At 42.5% G+C, this 20772-nt stretch overlaps 1 protein-coding gene across 1 annotated transcript in view; it reads right to left on the bottom strand.

Moving 5' to 3' along the window:
- BBS1 (Bardet-Biedl syndrome 1) overlaps positions 1-20772 on the bottom strand; it is a 398008-nt gene that overhangs the window by 164555 nt on the left and 212681 nt on the right. The window contains exon 8 of the mRNA XM_040410173.1: positions 8625-8697. Within this exon, the coding sequence (XP_040266107.1) occupies positions 8625-8697 (73 nt within the window). The remainder of the gene's footprint in view (positions 1-8624; positions 8698-20772) is intronic.

Raw genomic sequence — 20772 nt, 5'->3', positions numbered from 1 at the left:
GGCAAAAAAGCAATTTTTTTTTTCACCATACATCACAAAAAGTGAAATACCAAGCGATCAAAAAGTCCTATGCACCCTAAAATAGTACCAATCAAACCATCATATCATACTGAAAAAATGAGCCCCTACATAAGACAGTCGCCCAAAAAATAAAAACGACACAAAATTTTTATTTTATTTTTAAAAATGCTTTACATAGTAACATAGTACATAAGGCCGAAAAAAGACATTTGTCCATCCAGTTCGGCCTGTCATCCTGCAAGTTGATGTAGAGGAAGGCAAAAAAAAAAACTGAAGCTAAATTTTACCCACTTTAGGGGAATAAAAAAAATCCTTCCCGACTCCAATCAGGCAATCAGAATAACTCCCTGGATCAACGACCCCTCTCTAGTAGCTATAGCCTGTAATATTATTACACTCCAGAAATACATCCAGGCCCCTCTTGAATTCCTTTATTGTACTCACCATCACCACCTCCTCAGGCAGAGAGTTCCATAGTCTTTATTATGTAAAACTGAAACAAACAACCAAAAAGTAGCCATATTTGGTATTGTCGCGTCCGAACAACCTGCTCTATAAAAATACCCCATGATCTAACCTGTCAGATGAACATTGTAAATAACAAAATAAAAACAGCTATTTTTTGTTACCTTGCCTCACAAACAGTGTAATAGAGAGCAACCAAAAATCATATGTACCCTAAAATAGTACCAACAAAACTGCCACCTTATCAGATAGTTTCCAAAATGGGGTCATTTTTTGGAGTTTCTACTCTAGGGGTGCATCAGGGGGTCTTCAAATGTGACATGGCAATTTAAAATTATCCCAGTGAAATCTGTCTTTTAAAAACCATATGGCGTTCCTTTCCTTCTGCGTCTTGCCGTATGCCCGTACAGCAGTTTACGACCACAAATAGGGTGTTTCTGTATCAGTATCAGAATCAGGGTAACAAATATTGAGTTTTGTTTGGCTGTTAACCCTGGCTTTGTGTCACGGCATGTTGTGTGAACTAACTCCACATCGAAAACAGAGGGGGGAGGGGAAAGGTATTAAGGCTGGAAACTAGGGATAGGGGAATGGTTACACCTAGTGAGTCCCTATTCCAAGCCCTGACTACTATCAGTATGAACAGACCTTGATGGTAGGAATGTTCATACACAGGAACCTAAGACCTATCTCACCCTAACAGGGCCCTGGAGATAATGTTCGTACAACAATGGATGGCCTGTTCCTTCCCAGCTGAAGGAACAGGAGACCCCCTCAGGCCTAATACCAAAAGGTAGGGGAAATACAACAAACAATAAAAGGAAAAACACTTAACTTCCTAAAGTAGGTGGACGAGCAGGAACTCAGGAGGACCAAAACCAGCACTTCCAACATCCAAAAGGAGCTATCAACCGCATACTATGATGGGTGTGGTCAGACTAAATAGAGAAGCTGGAATGACCACTGAAGCTACACCTGAGACCAGAGGCGTGGTCATACCCAGCAACAACACAGAAGCAAGTGAAACCAGAGAGGCTGTCAGATCACATCACGTGCAGCCAGTCTCCAAGATCTTCTGACCCCCATCACAGGAGAGACCGTGACACTTTGTTACTGGAAAAAATGTATTAAAATAGAAAATCTGCCAAAAAAGTGAAATTCTAAAATTTCATCTACATTTTCCTTTAATTCTTGTGGAACACTTAAAGGGTTAACAAAGTTTGCAAAATCAGTTTTGAATACCTTGAGGGGTGTATTTTCCAAAATGGGGTCACTTTTTTGGAGTTTCTACTCTAGCGGTGCATCAGGGGGTCTTCAAATGTGACATGGCAACTTAAAATTATTCCAGTGAAATCTGCCCTCTAAAAACCATATGGCATTCCTTTCCTTCTGCGCCCTGCCGTGTGCCCGTACAGCAGTTTACCAACACATATGGAGTGTTTCTGTAAACTAAAGAATCAGGGTAATAAATATTGAGTTTTGTTAGGCTGTTAACCCTTGCTTTGTTACTGGAAAAAATTTATTAAAATTGAAAATCTGCCAAAAAAGTGAAATTCTGAAATTTCATCTACATTTTCCTCTAATTCTTGTGGAACACTTAAAGGGTTAACAAAGTTTGTAAAATCAGTTTTTAATACCTTGAGGGGTGTAGTTTCTAAAATGGGGCCATTTATGGGTGGTTTCTATTATGTAAGCCTCACAAAGTGACTTCAGACCTGAACTGGTCCTTAAAAAAATGGGTTTGGGAATTTTCTAAAAAATTTCAAGATTTATTTCTAAGTCTTCTAACGTCCCAAAAAAAGAAAATGTCATTTAGAAAATGAAACAAAACATGAAGTAGACATATAGGAAATGTAAAGTAAAAACTATTTTAGGAGGTATCACTGTTTTAAAAGCAGCAAAATTGAAATTTTTGGTAAATTTTGTATTTTTTTTATAAATAAAAATAAAATATTTTGACTCAAATTTACCACTGTCATGAAGTACAATATGTGATGAGAAAACAACCTCCGAATGGCTTGGATAAGTAAAAGCGTTTTAAAGTTATCACCACATAAAGTGACATGTCAGATTTGTAAAAAATGGCCTGGTCCTTAAGGTAAATAATGGCAGGGTCGTGAAGGGGTTAAATGACCACATTAGCAACACCTGAGGCAAGGGGTGTGGTCATTACCAGAAACAATACAGATGCCTATTGATCCAGAAGGGAAACCTGTCAGATCAAACCACGTGTTGCCAGTCTCACCGATCTCCTTCCACCTGTCGCGGGAACGTCCGTGATATTAGTAGAATCCATTGTTGCTGCTCAGAAACAGCTTACTTTAACATTTCCACAGTTCAAATGATCTAATACGCCAGAGACTCGTCAGGAGTACTTGAATTCAAAAGCACATGCAGATTTGTTAACCCACAAGCAGGCGCTCTACAGATTTACATGATCAAAAACATATATACTTTTGCTGGGGTGATAAACTTGGCAGGCTCCTGGCTTCCCTCACCAGACCCTTTAGAGAGGCTACTAGAGTTGCAGCATTGAAATCGCATTCACGCCTTACGAGAACACATCCTAACGAGATTAACAAAGAATTTCAGAATTTTTTTTGAGTCTCTCTACGCTTGGCCTCAAGACTATGAGGCTACAAATTATGCTTTCTTACAGAAAGCACAGACACCAGAATTATCAGAGGACCATAGAACTATTTTGAACGCTCCCATGAGCTTCGATGAGGTCTTACAAGTTATAAAAACCATGATGTTGTCTAAGGACCCGGGGCGGATGGCTTTAGCAATGAATATTGTAAGATACTTAGTACTTCTCTGGGACCCATTTATGTCAGTTATTCAACAATATAGTGACCGCTAGGCCTGTATCATTGTTCTCCCAAAACCTGGGAAAGATCATATATTGGTGGGGTCATATAGGCCCATATCTCTTCTTAAATAAATATATTTTTATTTGAAGTTTTTCATATACAGATAATGCACAGTTTCAGAATCATTTTTACAGTGATATCCACTCAAATTACCGTACATAAACCATATCATGTAAAAACCACTCCCGACACTCCTGCAGAGAGACGACTACATCAAACCATGTCCGAAAAAGTATAGTGAACCATAATGTAATAATCACAATAAATGCGGCTGGCTGACAACAATTTGGAAGTGTTTTTACTTAATTAAATTTGGACAATTACATAAAACATTCAATAAAATATCATCAAACCCCCCGAATATAAAATATTTTATATGATGATTAGAATATAATGCATATCAATAATCTGGTCATATTAGATTCACAATTGGAGAATAAGAAAATTCATTAATTTGGAGTCTAAGAAATTAATGAGTAAAACGCATATGTTAAGACCAGAGGATGTGGATCCTCTGTGTCAGCTGATAGAGGACTGGGAATTAGGTCAAATATTGCTGACTGCTGACTCTCAGAGTCAGGACCCTGGTGTCTGCACCTGTTACCTTGAATGCAACTACCTGCAGTAGTGTGAACAGAGTCCAACAAAGGCAGAATAAAGGAACAGATGGTCTTTACTGGCAGACAGTATTCAAAAGTCACTTGACAGATACAGGCAACACAAAGTTCAGAGTCAGGCAGTGCAGGGTCCGGATCCAGGCAGACTTACAGGAGGAGATGGGCAGATGCGTAGTCAGGCAGTGCAGATATAAGCGGTCTCGTCGTCAGGCAGTGCAGGGTCTGGATTCAGGCAGACTTACAGGAGGAGATGGGCAGATGCGTAGTCAGGCAGTGCAGATATAAGCGGTCTCGTCGTCAGGCAGTGCAGGGTCTGGATTCAGGCAGACTTACAGGAGGAGATGGGCAGATGCGTAGTCAGGCAGTGCAGATATAAGCGGTCTCGTCGTCAGGCAGTGCAGGGTCCGGATCCAGGCAGACTTACAGGAGGAGATGGGCAGATGCGTAGTCAGGCAGTGCAGATATAAGCGGTCTCGTCGTCAGGCAGTGCAGGGTCTGGATTCAGGCAGAATTACAGGAGGAGATGGGCAGATGCGTAGTCAGGCAGTGCAGATATAAGCGGTCTCGTCGTCAGGCAGTGCAGGGTCTGGATCCAGGCAGACTTACAGGAGGAGATGGGCAGATGCGTAGTCAGGCAGTGCAGATATAAGCGGTCTCGTCGTCAGGCAGTGCAGGGTCTGGATTCAGGCAGACTTACAGGAGGAGATGGGCAGATGCGTAGTCAGGCAGTGCAGATATAAGCGGTCTCGTCGTCAGGCAGTGCAGGGTCTGGATTCAGGCAGACTTACAGGAGGAGATGGGCAGATGCGTAGTCAGGCAGTGCAGATATAAGCGGTCTCGTCGTCAGGCAGTGCAGGGTCTGGATTCAGGCAGACTTACAGGAGGAGATGGGCAGATGCGTAGTCAGGCAGTGCAGATATAAGCGGTCTCGTCGTCAGGCAGTGCAGGGTCTGGATCCAGGCAGACTTACAGGAGGAGATGGGCAGATGCGTAGTCAGGCAGTGCAGATATAAGCGGTCTCGTCGTCAGGCAGTGCAGGGTCTGGATCCAGGCAGACTTACAGGAGGAGATGGGCAGACGCGTAGTCAGGCAGTGCAGAGGTCTATAATCCAGGTGATCCAATAAACAGACAGCAGGCAGATGCGTAGTCAAATGGAAGCAGAGGTCAGAATCCAGGAAATCCAATAAACAGACACAGTGGGACGATTCAGCGGGAGTCAAGAGGTACAACAACCACGCTTGGGCACTTCATGATGAGTGAAGCTGCCTTAAATACAAATAGTCCCGCCTCCGGGTGGGGATGGGAATCAGAAACAAGCTGCCTACTCCTATAAGAAAGGGAGAGGCACCTGGCAGTGAGGACGGATGCGGCGGTATGCTGGCAGGCGCCTGCGTCTCCTACAAGGTAAGCCAGTACTGGGACCCATAGTGCTGCGATGTGCAGACAGCGATCTGCCACCCTGCGGTGGAGACGCAGATCCCATACTGACAGCATACTGTACATAGTTTTTACATGATAGGTAGTAAGTTATAATATAGGCATGTAAAAATGTACAACTGGTACGAGGTTATAATTACAATCCCCAGCGATAATCATGTGCACAATACGATATAAATAATTCTTTACATTATGACACTAAATCATTAATAAAATATGTAAACACATTGTGTGAATTATGAACTATTAAAATCTTAGCAATCTTGGCTATATTTATCCAGTTCAGCTACTGTATGTGCTATTCTAATAATAATGACCCATGTTAAGTTGATCCGGTCCGTATATTTTAACTTACTTGAATTGTTTTAAAAATGAGGTCCCAGTTTTTTTATTTCATTTATATTATACACCACTGAGGAAGGAACAAACTTGTTCCGAAACGCGTCTGGTGCGGTTTTTGAAGCAGGCAGTGTGGATGGTACCATATCGCAGACACGGGGAGAAACAGCATTAGTTGAAGTGGACGTCTCGGTAATCTCACAGCGTGCATGAACAACAGCTAAGAGCAGCACATGGGAGATTTGTATTGAGAGTCCGGAATCAGAAGCAGTGAGGCAGCCGCATTGGGTCGTGAGTAACATATAATATTGTTACATTTAAATGTGGACAGCGATGAACGGCCTCCAAATATAATCCATATTTGTTTGGACTATTCCATCACATGGAAGCAAGCAGTTGCATCAACTTTTACTATATGGCAGCTTGAGTTTGACAAATAATGGACAAGTCTACCAAGGACACATCCATGTGAATGAGAATCGATTGTCACAAAATGCATACCTAAGCGTGAACTAGCTACCAACTAATGCATTGATTCAATAGACACAGGAATTACGTGTCAAAGGTTTTGGATATATCCTAAGCTTTATACATAAGTGACCGAAGCACATGGGAACAATCCACAAAACTATTTTATCACAAGCCTAAACACGGACATAAACCTTCAATTTGTTTGTTTCTGCTTTTAATGTATATTCATGAGCGCCGCATACGAAAAAGGGACCGTTTTGGTCGCCATCTGGAGCCCTGACTTACCTATCGTGTCACCCCCAATACCGTCATGCAGCTTCTTTGCCAACCACTATAACCCATACTGAACCTTGGAGTGGAGATTCATGTGCCAATATAAGCTGCTTACTGTTTCCTGGGCACTGGGGCAGTATCCTGCTGTGAACCTTGAAAAAGAGTAGCAGATCTGAGGTGCATGAACCCATAGCCATCAACAGTGAGGTACCAGGAAGCTTCACTAGTCACTTCATAAGGGTCAGGAGCAAGCCTGGGACCTCCTCCCCAGGAGGTGCTGGCAAGGCCAAATAAGGCAAGGACAAATAAACCCACCCTATTGAAACCAGGCTGACAAAAAACCCACCTGTAGGCTCAAAAGCGTCAGGCAGCCAAGTGGGTTATGGAGGACACTAGGGGACCTTTGTTTAGAAAAGTGCTAGCAAGGCTAACCAGGGACTGGAAGGGTAGAAAGAACCCCATTACCCAGCCCCTGGCTTAGAAGACCTTGAGGGCCTCTTTGTAGAAAATCTTCTCAATTAAAGCAGAGATCTTCTCTCGGCTCTGTAAGGACAGGAAGAACACATGATGGAGGGAGGTTCCTTTTAACATCTCTGTATTTTGTCCAGGGCAGGTCAAGAGGACTTCCTCCTGTGGCGTTGTTATGAGGGATGAACTGGAAAATCATCTTCATCAGCGGACGGATTAGGCAGATGCATCAAAGTGTCATACAAGAGGGTCCCCATCAGCAAATAAATTGATGCAGACATATTTACTACATCAGTTATAGGAGACCAATTTATCTAAAAAGAATGGCTTGTTTGCTGCACATTCAATGTCCTTTAAACAAGCACCAATCAACTTTTATATCATTAACTTCCACTCTTTAAGGTCCTGCATTGGTCTATTTTTCCGGGCCCTATCAATGTACAGTGCAGACCAAAAGTTTGGACACACCTTCTCATTCAAAGAGTTTTCTTTATTTTCATGACTATGAAGGCATCAAAACTATGAATTAACACATGTGGAATTATATACATAACAAAGTGTGAAACAACTGAAAATATGTCATATTCTAGGTTCTTCAAAGTAGATACCTTTTGCTTTGATTACTGCTTTGCACACTCTTGGCATTCTCTTGATGAGCTTCAAGAGGTAGTCCCCTGAAATGGTCTTCCAACAGTCTTGAAGGAGTTCCCAGAGATGCTTAGCACTTGTTGGCCCTTTTGCCTTCACTCTGCGGTCCAGCTCACCCCAAACCATCTCGATTGGGTTCAGGTCCGGTGACTGTGGAGGCCAGGTCATCTGCCGCAGCTCCCCATCACTCTCCTTCATGGTCAAATAGCCCTTACTTTCAAAGTTTTCCCAATTTTTCGGCTGACTGACTGACCTTCATTTCTGTAATGATGGCCACTCGTTTTTCTTTACTTAGCTGCTTTTTTCTTGCCATAATACAAATTCTAACAGTCTATTCAGTAGGACTATCAGCTGTGTATCCAACTGACTTCTCCTCAATGCCACTGATGGTCCCAACCCCATTTATAAGGCAAGAAATCCCACTTATTAAACCTGACAGGGCACACCTGTGAAGTGAAAACCATTTCAGGGGACTACCTCTTGAAGCTCATCAAGAGAATGCCAAGAGTGTGCAAAGTAGTAATCAAAGCAAAAGGTGGCTACTTTGAAGAACCTAGAATATGACATATTTTCAGTTGTTTCACACTTGTTTGTTATGTATATAATTCCACATGTGTTAATTCATAGTTTTGATGCCTTCAGTGTGAATCTACAATTTTCATAGTCATGAAAATAAAGAAAACTCTTTGAATGAGAAGGTGTGTCCAAACTTTTGGTCTGTACTGTATATTATTAGCGATTCCTCTTACCATTACATACTATTTTTTAATTCTCACACCATTTCTGTCACTTACAAAACAGCTACCTCCTCGAGTAGAATACGCTATGTCCTTCAGTAGTCCCTTTAAACACATTCAGATGTCTGAGCTAATACAAGATCGGCACATTGCTCAGACCTCTGTACCATGCCAGTAGCTTGTCTACTTTTGGTCATATGCACAGCTTAGAGAGCTCCACTTGTGGAAATATATTAGGATCACAACGCACCATTACACACTAAAAATGTATCACCTGGCGTTTCAGTGGCAACTGTTTATACGTATTCACAAAAGCCTCCATCTCCAGTTGATCCAGCATAAGGAATCTGTAAAAGAGTGTATGAATGTAAAAGATTTGACAATGAATAAACTTACGCAGGCTAAGTGAATAGATATATTTACAAAGTGAGATTAAATATCACAAACAAATCACATACAGTATTATAAAAAGTAAATAAACATCACTAGGCTAAATATGGGGAAGGGTTCTGGTCGACCATGCTATAACAAATGGCTGTATACCATGTTATAACACATGACACCCCAGGGTGTACAAGAGATAGGGTAATATTAATTGCTAGTGCAGACCACATTTTATTTTATTTTTTTAAAATAAAACATACAAAGTATTACCGGTCAATAGTCATATAAAATCATACAAAACATTACAAATGTGTTAGAATTTTTTTTCAATTAATTTCATATAATAGACTTTAATTCATTCCACTCCCCCACCCTCTGCTCCCTTGGTACTGACGTTTCCTCTTCCCACTACCTACCATTCCCTTCCATTATATACAAACGGAAGGGAAATCTCCCCAGCCCCCCCCCCCCCCTCCTGGGAATTAAGATAAGTTCTTTCACATGCTATAGAGCATTTGACCAACCTTTCCAACATCTTGATCGTAGGAGCCCTTCTTTCTATTAAATTCTTCACTATACACAGTCTTGCTTGAAACAATAGTTTAGCTACCATCTCCCTAGATCACCCGTATTACCTAATATACACTTTTCAATGGTGGCCGATATATTTATTTGATGGCAAACCCTTATTTGAGTGATCACCTCCCTCCAGAATTTTTGAATATAATAACAGTGAATAAGTGAATATCATCCACCCCTACCTCTCCACATTTATGGCATTTAAAAACCTTATTCTTGTAATATTGCATTAGTTTAGCTGGGGAATAGTACAGTCTATAGACCACTAAAAACTGGATCATCCTATGAGCTGGATTAGACGACATTTTCCTCATCTCTGAGAAGATGCTTCTACATTCCTCGAGTCCACCATTCCCCCATTTATGTAAATTTACCCTAACTCCCATTTTTTTGTTTCCTTAATGTAATATATTATTATAGATAGCAGCAATCCTTCTTTTTCCCATTGTCATTTCAGTAATATTCTTTAGTGGCAAAGGAAATTTCAGGATACCCTTATATTCATTTATACATGCTCCAACCGCACATCTTAATTGGATATAATAAAAATATTCCTTGTCCAGAACTCCATATCTTTCTTTAATTTCTTGAAACCCTATAATACCTCAATTTTTCCAGATCTGTCCCATCTTATATATCTCATACTTCTGTCAAGGTGTTTTTTCAATTGCAGTTAGTGCTTTCAAGTACAAGTTATTCCATAATAGGGTATCCTCATATAACCCAAGGTTCGAATTTTTAGCCAAGTTTTATACATCAGTAACATTGTTGTTGAACATTTGGTATGGTCCTATAGATGGATACCTGTCCCTAATACTTGACATATCCTACTCTTTAACATATTTGTATCCACTGAACTTAGGATTGCACTACAAACTAGAGTTTTCCCCCAATCCAAGCAATTCTTTAGTTGACCTGCTAAAAAATACATCTTTATATCTGGAACGGACAATCCTCCCTCACTTTCTGGAAGTTGTAAAAATTGTAATCTCATTCTAGGCTTACGTCCCCTCCATATTAACTCACTAAGTAAATTCTCTAAAATTTTTTAAATCTTTTTGGGGATCTCAATTGGAGCATTCCATAATATATAATTAATCATTGGTAACAAACGCATTTTAATCAGGGAAATTCTACATGCCATAGATAAAGGAAATTTCTTACACGCTTGAATCTTTTCTCTTACTTTGCTTATTAAAGGTATTTGGTTTAATTTTACATAATCCTGTGGGTCTGCTGTTATTTTAAAGGGTTTCTATCACTTCGTATGACATAATTAGCTGTCAGACACTAGCGATCTGCTAGTGTCTGCTCTGGCCAACCATCCTACTATAATCACTTGTGGGGCAGCGGTTTTGCTAAAAAACTAACTTTTATAAATATGCTAATGAGCCTTTTAGGTGCTATGTGGGCGTCATTAGCACCTAGAGGCTCCGTCTACCTTCATACACAGCGGCCGCCCAGCGCGTCCCCCCAGCCCGCCCATGTCCTCCTCCGTGTGACGCAGCAGACGAATTCTCGCGCATGCGCCGTGCGCGGCTGTATTCGGCGCATTTGAGATGTCTGAGCTCGGAGCGGTCAGACATTCAATGCGCATGCGCGGCTGTATTCGGCGCATGCGCATTGAATGTCTGACCGCTCCGAGCTCAGACATCTCAAATGCGCCGAATACAGCCGCGCACGGCGCATGCGCGAGAATTCGTCTGCTGCGTCACACGGAGGAGGACATGGGCGGGCTGGAGGGACACGCTGGGCGGCCGCTGTGTATGAAGGTAGACGGAGCCTCTAGGTGCGAATGACGCCCACATAGCACCTAGAGGCTCATTAGCATATTTATAAAAGTTAGTTTTTTAGCAAAACCGCTGCCCCACAAGTGATTATAGTAGGATGGTTGGCCAGAGCAGACACTAGCAGATCGCTAGTGTCTGACAGCTAATTATGTCATACGAAGTGATAGAAACCCTTTAATACCGAGATATTTCATTTTCTTCTACCTTTTTGATCTCCAAGGGACCAGGTACAAAGTCTCCTAATGTATCTAGGGGGATACAGGCGACTTATCCCATTTTATTCTTAATCCGGCTACTTTCTCGAACCTCTCGAATAATTCAAATATACGTAACAAGGAGTCATGTGATCCAATATATAACATTAAGTCGTCTGCATATAATGAGATTTTTTTCTTCGTAGTTCCCAAACACAAACCCCTTAATATCCTTATCTTGTCTTATTAAAGAGGCGAGAGGCTATACTGCAATAGTAAAAAGTAAAGGAGATAAAGGACATCCTTGTCTTACTCCTCTCTGTATTCCAAACAAGTCTGATATCTCATCTTTTACTATTATTTTGGCTTTAACATCCGTGTAAAGAAGTGTAATCCAAGATATGTACTCTTCTCCTATCCCCAATTTTTTTTTAACGTGACCACCAAAAACGGCCATTCAATTGTGTCAAACACTTTCGAAGCATTGATTGATACTACTAGTTGTTGGCCAGTATTACTTGCTTTCAACTGCATATTTAGAAAACATCTCCAAATGTTATCCGATGTTGATTTTCCAGGCATAAACCCTCTCTGATCCTCGTGTATAAGTGACACCAACACGCCCTTTAATCTATTTGCCAATATTTTCACCAATAGCTTATTATCTGTATTTATCAAGGATATCAGACGATATGAATCCATTAAACTAGGGTTTTTATCAGGTTTTAATATTAAAGTAATCAGTGCTTCACTTAATGAGGCAGGCAAAATCTTGTTGCTTTTAGAATCATTCCACATTTCCAGCAATTTAAGCATTAAAACCTATTTATATCTATCATAAACCTCGAAGGGATTACCATCTAGCCCTGGAGACTTATTTTTAACGATAGCCTTAAGAATGTTATCAATCTTTATTGTAGTTATTGGTGGTTCTAGGGCTTGTTTCTGGTCCTGTGTTAAATGTTTCATTTCTATCGGATGCAAGAATGCATTTATTTCCTCCAGTCCAACTTGGGACCTACTTTTATACCTTAGTAACTGTCTTCTTGTTTTACTTTGGCTACTTTTACACTCGCGTTTGGTGCGGATCCGTCATGGATCGGCACAGACTGATCCGTTCAGATAATACAACCGTCTGCATCCGTTCTATACGGATCCGTTTGTATTATCTTTAACATATCCAAGACGGATCCATCTTGAACACCATTGAAAGTCAATGAGGACGGATGCATTTTCTATTGTGCCAGATTGTGTCATAGAAAACAGATCCGTGCCCATTGACTTACATTGTCTGTCAGAACGGATCCGTTTGGCTGCACTAGACATGGTATAAATTTTGCGGGCCAGAACCAGGTAGCTTTGTCAGAAAGAAATGCAAAACACTGAGGGGGCACACCTGGGCATTACCCCTGTGAAGGGGGCACACCTGGGCATTACCCCTGTGAAGGGGGCACACCTGGGCATTACCCCTGTGAAGGGGGCACACCTGGGCATTACCCCTGTGAAGGGGGCACACCTGGGCATTACCCCTGTGAAGGGGGCACACCTGGGCATTACCACTATGAAGGGGGACCATGTGAGCATTACCACTGTGAAGGAGGCACATGTGAGCATTACCACTGTGAAGGGGCAAATATCTGGGCATTTTTACTGTGAAGAGGGCACATGTGACCATTACTACTGAGAAGGGGGCACATGTGAGCATTACTACTGTGAAGAGGGCACATGTGAGCATTACTACTGTGAAGGGGGCACATGTGAGCATTACTACTGTGAAGGGGGCACATGTGAGCATTACTACTGTGAAGGGGGCACATGTGAGCATTACTACTGTAAAGGGGGCACATGTGAGCATTACTACTGTAAAGGGGGCACATGTGAGCATTACTACTGTAAAGGGGGCACATGTGAGCATTACTACTGTAAAGGGGGCACATGTGAGCATTACTACTGTAAAGGGGGCACATGTGAGCATTACTACTGTAAAGGGGGCACATGTGAGCATTACAACGTAAAGGGGGCACATGTGAGCATTACTACTGTAAAGGGGGCACATGTGAGCATTATTACTGTGAAGGGTGCACATGTGGGCATTACTACTGTGAAGGGGGCACATGTGAGCATTACTACTGCAAAGGGGGCACATGTGAGCATTATTACTGTGAAGGGTGCACATGTGGGCATTACTACTGTGAAGGGGGCACATGTGAGCATTAATAATGTGAAGAGGGCACATGTGACCATTACTACTGAGAAAGGGGGACGTGGCACATGTGACCATTACTACTGTGAAGAGGCACATGTGAGCTTTATTACTGTGAAGGGGGCACATGTGAGCTCTATTACTGTGAAGGGGGCACATGTGAGCTTTATTACTGTGAAGGGGGCACATGTGAGCTTTATTACTGTGAAGGGGGCACTCTCTCTACTGCCAGCCACAGCGCAGACCACCGCTACCGGACACGAATTCCAACAAAGACCAATGAACACCACTCATGTCCTGGCCTTCCCAAACAACAAGGAGGGGTTCCCTTCTTACCCCTCAAAGCCATGTACTGCCGAACCCCTGCCACATGGACTCCACTGGCCCTTCAGGATATCCCAACTGTCCTTACTAAGGAACCAGCCACACTTACAGGGCCAGCCCTCCTGATCTCACAAACAGAAAGCCAAAACGCCAGTGTGAAAGTAGCCTTTCATATATCCATATTCATCAAGCAGCTGAAAAATATAATTGGTGTCCCTTTGTGCATTTATGATTGACGCTAATCTCTTACCAGGTATATGTCCCTGAGAATTCCGTGCCTGTGCATAATTTTTTCTTTGTTGTTCAGCCTGCAAATACTGTGTGTCTTTATACTTAGTTTGTTTTATTTCCCATCTTTGAAAGTTTGCCTCTGTCGGGTTTTCCAAGTATTCCTTTTGACAGTTCTTAACATCTAATTCCATCTCCTTCATCTGATATTCGATAAATATTCCCCTCATGTATGCTTTCCCCGCTTCCCAAACTATATTAATACCTGCCGTGCCAACATTTAAAAACAAAAAATCTTGAAGTTCCCTTTGGATCTTCTCATGTGTCTCTAATGTGTTGATCCAATCTATTCAATCTATAAATTTTTACTCTTACTCCACTAACTATCTTATCCTCTCTAATACTAACCATAAGTGGGCAGTGATCGGAAACTCCATGCTGTGCATATTTAACTTTTACAATATCATATATAGCCTTTCTATTAACTATAGCCCCATCAATTCATGAAAGTACTTTGTGTGTTTAAGAAAAACAGGAAAATTTCCTAACACTTAGAATTAGCAACCTCCATATATCTACTCAATCTAATTCATGAATAATATTTTTAAATCTAGAGTTCATTTGTAATGGTGTTCGGTTTCTCATTCTACACCTATCTACCACCCCCCCCCCCCCCCTATTACCATATTGAAATCCCCCACTACCAAAAGTGCCCTATCCCTTCTATTTATGGAAAATTCATGTAGTTTCATCAATACCTCTATTAAGAAGGGGGGTGGAATATATACACTTGTGATTACCCATGCTTTATTATTAAGGATACAATCCAAAAACACAAAACACCCCTCCCTATCCACTAATACTCCTTTCACTATAATTTTTATATCCCTATGGATCAAAATATTGAATTCTCTGGAATAAGAAGAGAACACCGAATGGAAGGCTTGCTGTACCCAAGGCTTCTCCAAGGCTTTACTATTTTCTTTAATCAAATGCGTTTCTTGGAGACATAATTGCTGGCAACTGTTTTTTTTTATTACATTAAAGGGGTTATCTCAACTCATCAAGTTATATTTATTATGTGCATGACATTGATATAAGTAACTTTTCTGAGAGATGCTATCTTAGAGCATCTCAACGGAAATAAGCAAATAACGCCATATCATCATGGCTTCGTGAGGGATCGGTCATGCCAAACTAATTTAATCAGTTTCTATGAGGAGGTAAGTTCTAGACTTGACAGCGGCAAATCAATGGATGTCGTATATCTGGACTTCTCCAAAGCATTTGACACTGTACCACATAAAAGGTTAGTATATAAAATGAGAATGCTCGGACTGGGAGAAAACGTCTGTATGTGGGTAAGTAACTGGCTCAATGATAGAAAACAGAGGGTGGTTATTAATGGTACACACTCAGATTGGGTCACTGTCACTAGTGGGGTACCTCAGGGGTCAGTATTGGGTCCTATTCTCTTCAATATATTTATTAATGATCTTGTAGAAGGCTTGCATAGTAAAGTATCAATTTTCGCAGATGACACTAAACTGTGTAAAGTAATTTACACTGAAGAGGACAGTATACTACTACAGAGGGATCGGGATAGATTGGAGGCTTGGGCAGATAAGTGGCAGATGAGGTTTAACACGGACAAATGTAAAGTTATGCACGTGGGAAGGAATAATGCAAGTCACCCATACATACTAAATGGTAAAACACTCGGTAACACGGACATGGAAAAGGATCTAGGAATTTTAATAAACAGCAAACTAAGCTGCAAAAACCAGTGTCAGGCAGCTGCTGCCAAGGCCAATAAGATAATGGGTTGCATCAGAAGGGGCATAGATGCCCGTGATAAGAACACAGTCCTACCACTTTACAAATCGCTAGTCAGACCACACATGGAGTACTGTGTACAGTTCTGGGCTCCTGTAAACAAGGCAGACATAGCAGAGCTGGAGAAGGTCCAGAGGAGGGCAACTAAAGTAATAACTGGAATGGGGCAACTACAGTACCCTGAAAGATTATCAAAATTAGGGTTATTCACTTTAGAAAAAAGACGACTGAGGGGAGATCTAATTACTATGTATAAATATATCAGGGGGCAGTACAGAGATCTATCCCATCATCTATTTATCCCCAGAACTGTGACTGTGACAAGGGGACATCCTCTGCGTCTGGAGGAAAGAAGGTTTGTACACAAACATAGAAAAGGATTCTTTACGGTAAGAGCAGTGAGACTATGGAACTCTCTGCCTGAGGAGGTGGTGATGGTGAGTACAATAAAGGAATTCAAGAGGGGCCTGGATGTATTTCTGGAGCGTAATAATATTACAGGCTATAGCTACTAGAGAGGGGTCGTTAATCCAGGGAGTTATTCTGATTGCCTGATTGGAGTCGGGAAGGAATTTTTTATTCCCCTAAAGTGGGGAAAATTGGCTTCTACCTCGCAGGGTTTTTTTTTTTTGGAGGAGAAGTATATAGTACAGTGGCTCAACCCTCTTGTATCACCTGGATACGGTGCACAACCCTTGCGGCCTACCCTTGGGTCGCAGTGAAAAAAGAGAATAAATAGATGGATCAGGGGCACTCGACTACCTGGAACCAATGGATATTCACTATACTTTGTGATTATATTATAGTAAATTTAATCAATCAATAGTGGATACAATAAAATATAAAATAAAATTCCAACCAGATTAAATCACATCAAATCACATTAAAAAGGCGCCATGTAGAATTACATACATCCTCTACATAAATTACACACTGAATAAAACACTAAAATAAAATGCACGAAAAAACCTGTGTTTGCAGGAAAAAATGATAAATAATTGTTCAGCATACTCCAGTTAGTCCCACTGGTGGGGATATTGGAGGTAACGGTAACTTATCTGACACTATGGATGTGATGGACAAGTAGATTTCAGTCCCCAATAGAACATTTATAGATGGTTATTCACAATGGTAAGTATTGCGGTCCGTAAAGAGAGGGTTAGCAGCACATTGTGACGGCAGGGTATAGATATTAGCCCCCAATGTATGGTTGTGAACTACTACCCAAGTGCTGGTGTAGCGTTCCGCCAATTGTGTCAATTACGTCAGGCTCCGTATATTAGAAACAACCGTGTCCAGTTAGGGCATCAATAAGTATGTATGTACAATTGTTTAGTACATTACCCCTCCAGACGACACACGGTGTGGTTCGATCCTCCAGTCTTCATACAATCGAGACGCCGGAGTTGAATGCAGGACCTTCCTGCTTGCTCCTGTGTTTTCCGGTCACGTGATCGGCTCTATCCACGTGATCTGGTAGGGGGCGGTGTCAAAGGTTTTGCCGAAGGCTGTAACAGCTTGTAACTCTTGTAGTAGTGGTAGTAAGGCGCGCGCCTACTTAGTTATCACTCAGCTGAGATTGATTCATTCCTTGAAATCCTTTTAAGTCCTTTAGAATGCCATACGATATAGTTGCTCCTTTTGGGTCCTGTAGCTCCTAACCTCAGACGCGTTTCGGGGTCTGAACTTGCCCCTTCCTCAGTGGTTAAGCAGCATACTGAAAGTGCTATCCTTATATAGGGAGTCTTATTCCATGGGGAGGTGTCTCTATTGTTTGAGCATTCTTGAAGATCCTTACTGGAGTTAGTCCATTAAAGGGCCAGAACCTCCCGTTATTAGGACTTTTCTATAATCCTATATTATTATACTTCCATACTTTGCTATATATTATATTAGAAATATATAGGGAACATATATAAACACGGAAAAAATGGTATTGAAATGGTGTGCAAATACCGCATCGATAAAAGTATCACATCCATAAGACTATCTTTACTGCGATACTTTCCACAGTTTTTTCTCGTTTTTTTTTTAGTTTTTCTGATTTTTTCTACGATTTTTTTGCACTCCATTCCACCCCATTTAATTCTCGATTAAATTCACGATTTTCTCCAACTGTTTCTTCTATAAGTCACTATTCGAATAATCATAGAACATCTTCTGCATAAATAATCATAGGGCAAATGATTCTACATATATCTTTAAAACATAAGAGTATAAAAATGTTGGAAATAGGTCTAAAATGAGAAAGATACTCATATACCGTATTTTTCGCCCCATAAGACGCACTTTTTCTCCCCCCAAAATGGGGGGAAAATGCCCCTGCGTCTTATGGGGCGAATGCTAGTAGTTTTACATCCCAAGCTGCGATGTACGAGCGAGCGGAGACTCGGGGAGGGACTGGGAGGAGGAGCTGGGGGCCGGCAATAGCGGCGGGTCGGTGCAGTCAGTGTTCTATAGCCCCGCCCCGCCGGTATACTAATATAAGATGTCTTATTCAATTAATAGTTATTAAACATGCCCCCTCACTCCTAATAGTACCTTACATCCTAACACCTTCTGTAGAATGCAGGCAGGCCGGGCAGCAGCGTAACTCCCTGATGTCACGTGCCTGTGCCGCCTACTTTATGAATGAAGCAGGTGGCGCAGGCAAGTGACGTCAGTGAGTGACGCGCCGGCCTCCCGGCCTGCCTGCCTTGTACAGAAGCTGTTAGGATGTAAGGTACTAATAGGACTTGGGTGGCATGTTTAATAACTATTATGTAACGGTCGCGTACACACACACACAGGGGGGAGGGAAGTGACCACTGCGCTCCACCCTTACCCCTGGCCCTGCCTACTTGCCTCGCGAGTCCTAATGACAGGGGACAACTGGACGGCAATCCCTAACTTGGAGTAAGTGCAGGGATGACAGACAGACAAACAACAGGACGTGAACGGACCGAGTCAATACCAGGAAAGCTGCAAAGTACAAATGGAGCAAGCAGAGAATTGTCAGGAGAAGCCGGGGTCATAAATACCAGGAGAGCTGAGAAGTACAAGAGGAGTCCTAAGAGAGTAGTCAGGTGGGAGCCGAGGTCACAATACCAGGACGGAAGCGCAGTACAAGAGGAGCAGGCAAGAGGATGGTCAGGAACAGGATCAGGTAAGTATTCAGCAGTCCAACAAATAGCCAGGAACCTAGAAATTAACAGGCAACCTGTAGCCAGCAGGCTGCCTGTATTTATAGTGGGGAGTGAGGGTCATGTGGCGTGGCCAGCGTCACATGACCGACAGACCAACCAGTCGAGCACCGAGTGATCAGCTCGGCGCTCAAGGCAGACTAGGAGCAGGGAGCCACCCAGCTAGTAAAGCCGCCCTGGGAATGAGGTCAAACACAGAACCTCATTCCAAAAGCTAAGCAACAGTTCTGCGGGCAATGGGGGACCGAGTGCACCTTCGGAACCCCGTGACATATTAATTGAATAAGACATCTTATTATAGTATACCGGAGCGGCGGGGGGGGGGGGGACCTGTGGATGACATTTTTATGGGGGACATCTGTGGATGGCACAGTTATGGGCTGGGGGGGTCTGTGGATGGCACAGTTATGGGCTGGGGGGGGGTCTGTGGATGGCACAGTTGTGGGGTGGGGGGGTCTGTGGATGGCATATATATAACAGTGCCACCCACAGATCCCCCCTGTAACAGTGCCATCCACAGATCCCCTCTGTAACAGTGCCATCCACAGATCCCCCCTGTAACAGTGCCATCCACAGATCCCCCCTGTAACAGTGCCATCCACAGATCCCCCCTGTAACAGTGCCATTGTCACGGCGGACATGCACAGTATAAAAGATAACACAGGCTCTGGACGAGAGACAGGGGAAGGGTCACCTCCTAGTTTATCCCTGACCTCTTTCCCTGCACTGCTCAGCCCACAGGCAGACCTTGAAGGTAGGTGTGCTGTGTCCTCCAGCCTGAACTGACAAAACCCTGAACTCCCTGAGATGGTGAAGTGGGAAGATAGGAGCAACCTGCTCGCACAGAACCTGGATGGGATAGATTACATAAACAACCAAACAAGAAATGACACTTCTCTTCTGAGAGCAGGAACTGACAGCCAACCTTCCCTCCAAACTTCCCAGACCAAAATGATCAGTATAATCCGCTCAGAGCACTTAGCTGGAGACCATTTAAACTAATGACTCCACCCAGTGCACCTGATGAGAGGCGGATCCAGCACGGCATCAAAACAAATACTAAACTCGTGCTGCTATCCTGGCCGACCTCTGCACATCGTCAGAGTGGGGCATGACAGCCATCCACAGATCCCCCCTGTAACAGTGACATCCACAGATCCCCCTGTAACAGTGACATCCACAGATCCCCCCGAAACAGTGTCCGTCATCCACAGATCCCCCCATAATAGTGTCAGTCATCCACAGATCCCCCCATAACAGTGTCCGTCATCCACAGATCCCCCCATAACAGTGTCCGTCATCCACAGATCCCCCCCATAACAGTGTCCGTCATCCACAGATCCCCTCATAACAGTGTCCGTCATCCACAGATCCCCCCATAACAGTGTCCGTCATCCACAGATCCCCCCCATAACAGTGTCCGTCATCCACAGATCCCCTCATAACAGTGTCCGTCATCCACAGATCTTCAGTAATAGTGCCATCCACAGACCACCATTAGTTCCAAACCCACAGCACACCTTTTGGTTAAAAACTTTTTTTTTCTTATTTTCCTCCCCAAAAACCTAGGTGCGTCTTATGGGCCGGTGGGTCTTATAGGGCGAAAAATACGGGTAAGGTGGGGTACATATATATAAAAATATTATTTATATATAATAGAAAATATACTAAATATATAACATAAAAACGAGGACCATGTGAA

The sequence above is a fragment of the Bufo bufo genome, chromosome 10 (assembly GCF_905171765.1).
Source record: "Bufo bufo chromosome 10, aBufBuf1.1, whole genome shotgun sequence".
Taxonomy (NCBI): domain Eukaryota; kingdom Metazoa; phylum Chordata; class Amphibia; order Anura; family Bufonidae; genus Bufo; species Bufo bufo.
Note: the sequence above shows the minus strand (reverse complement) of the source record. Positions and strands in the feature narration are given on the sequence as shown.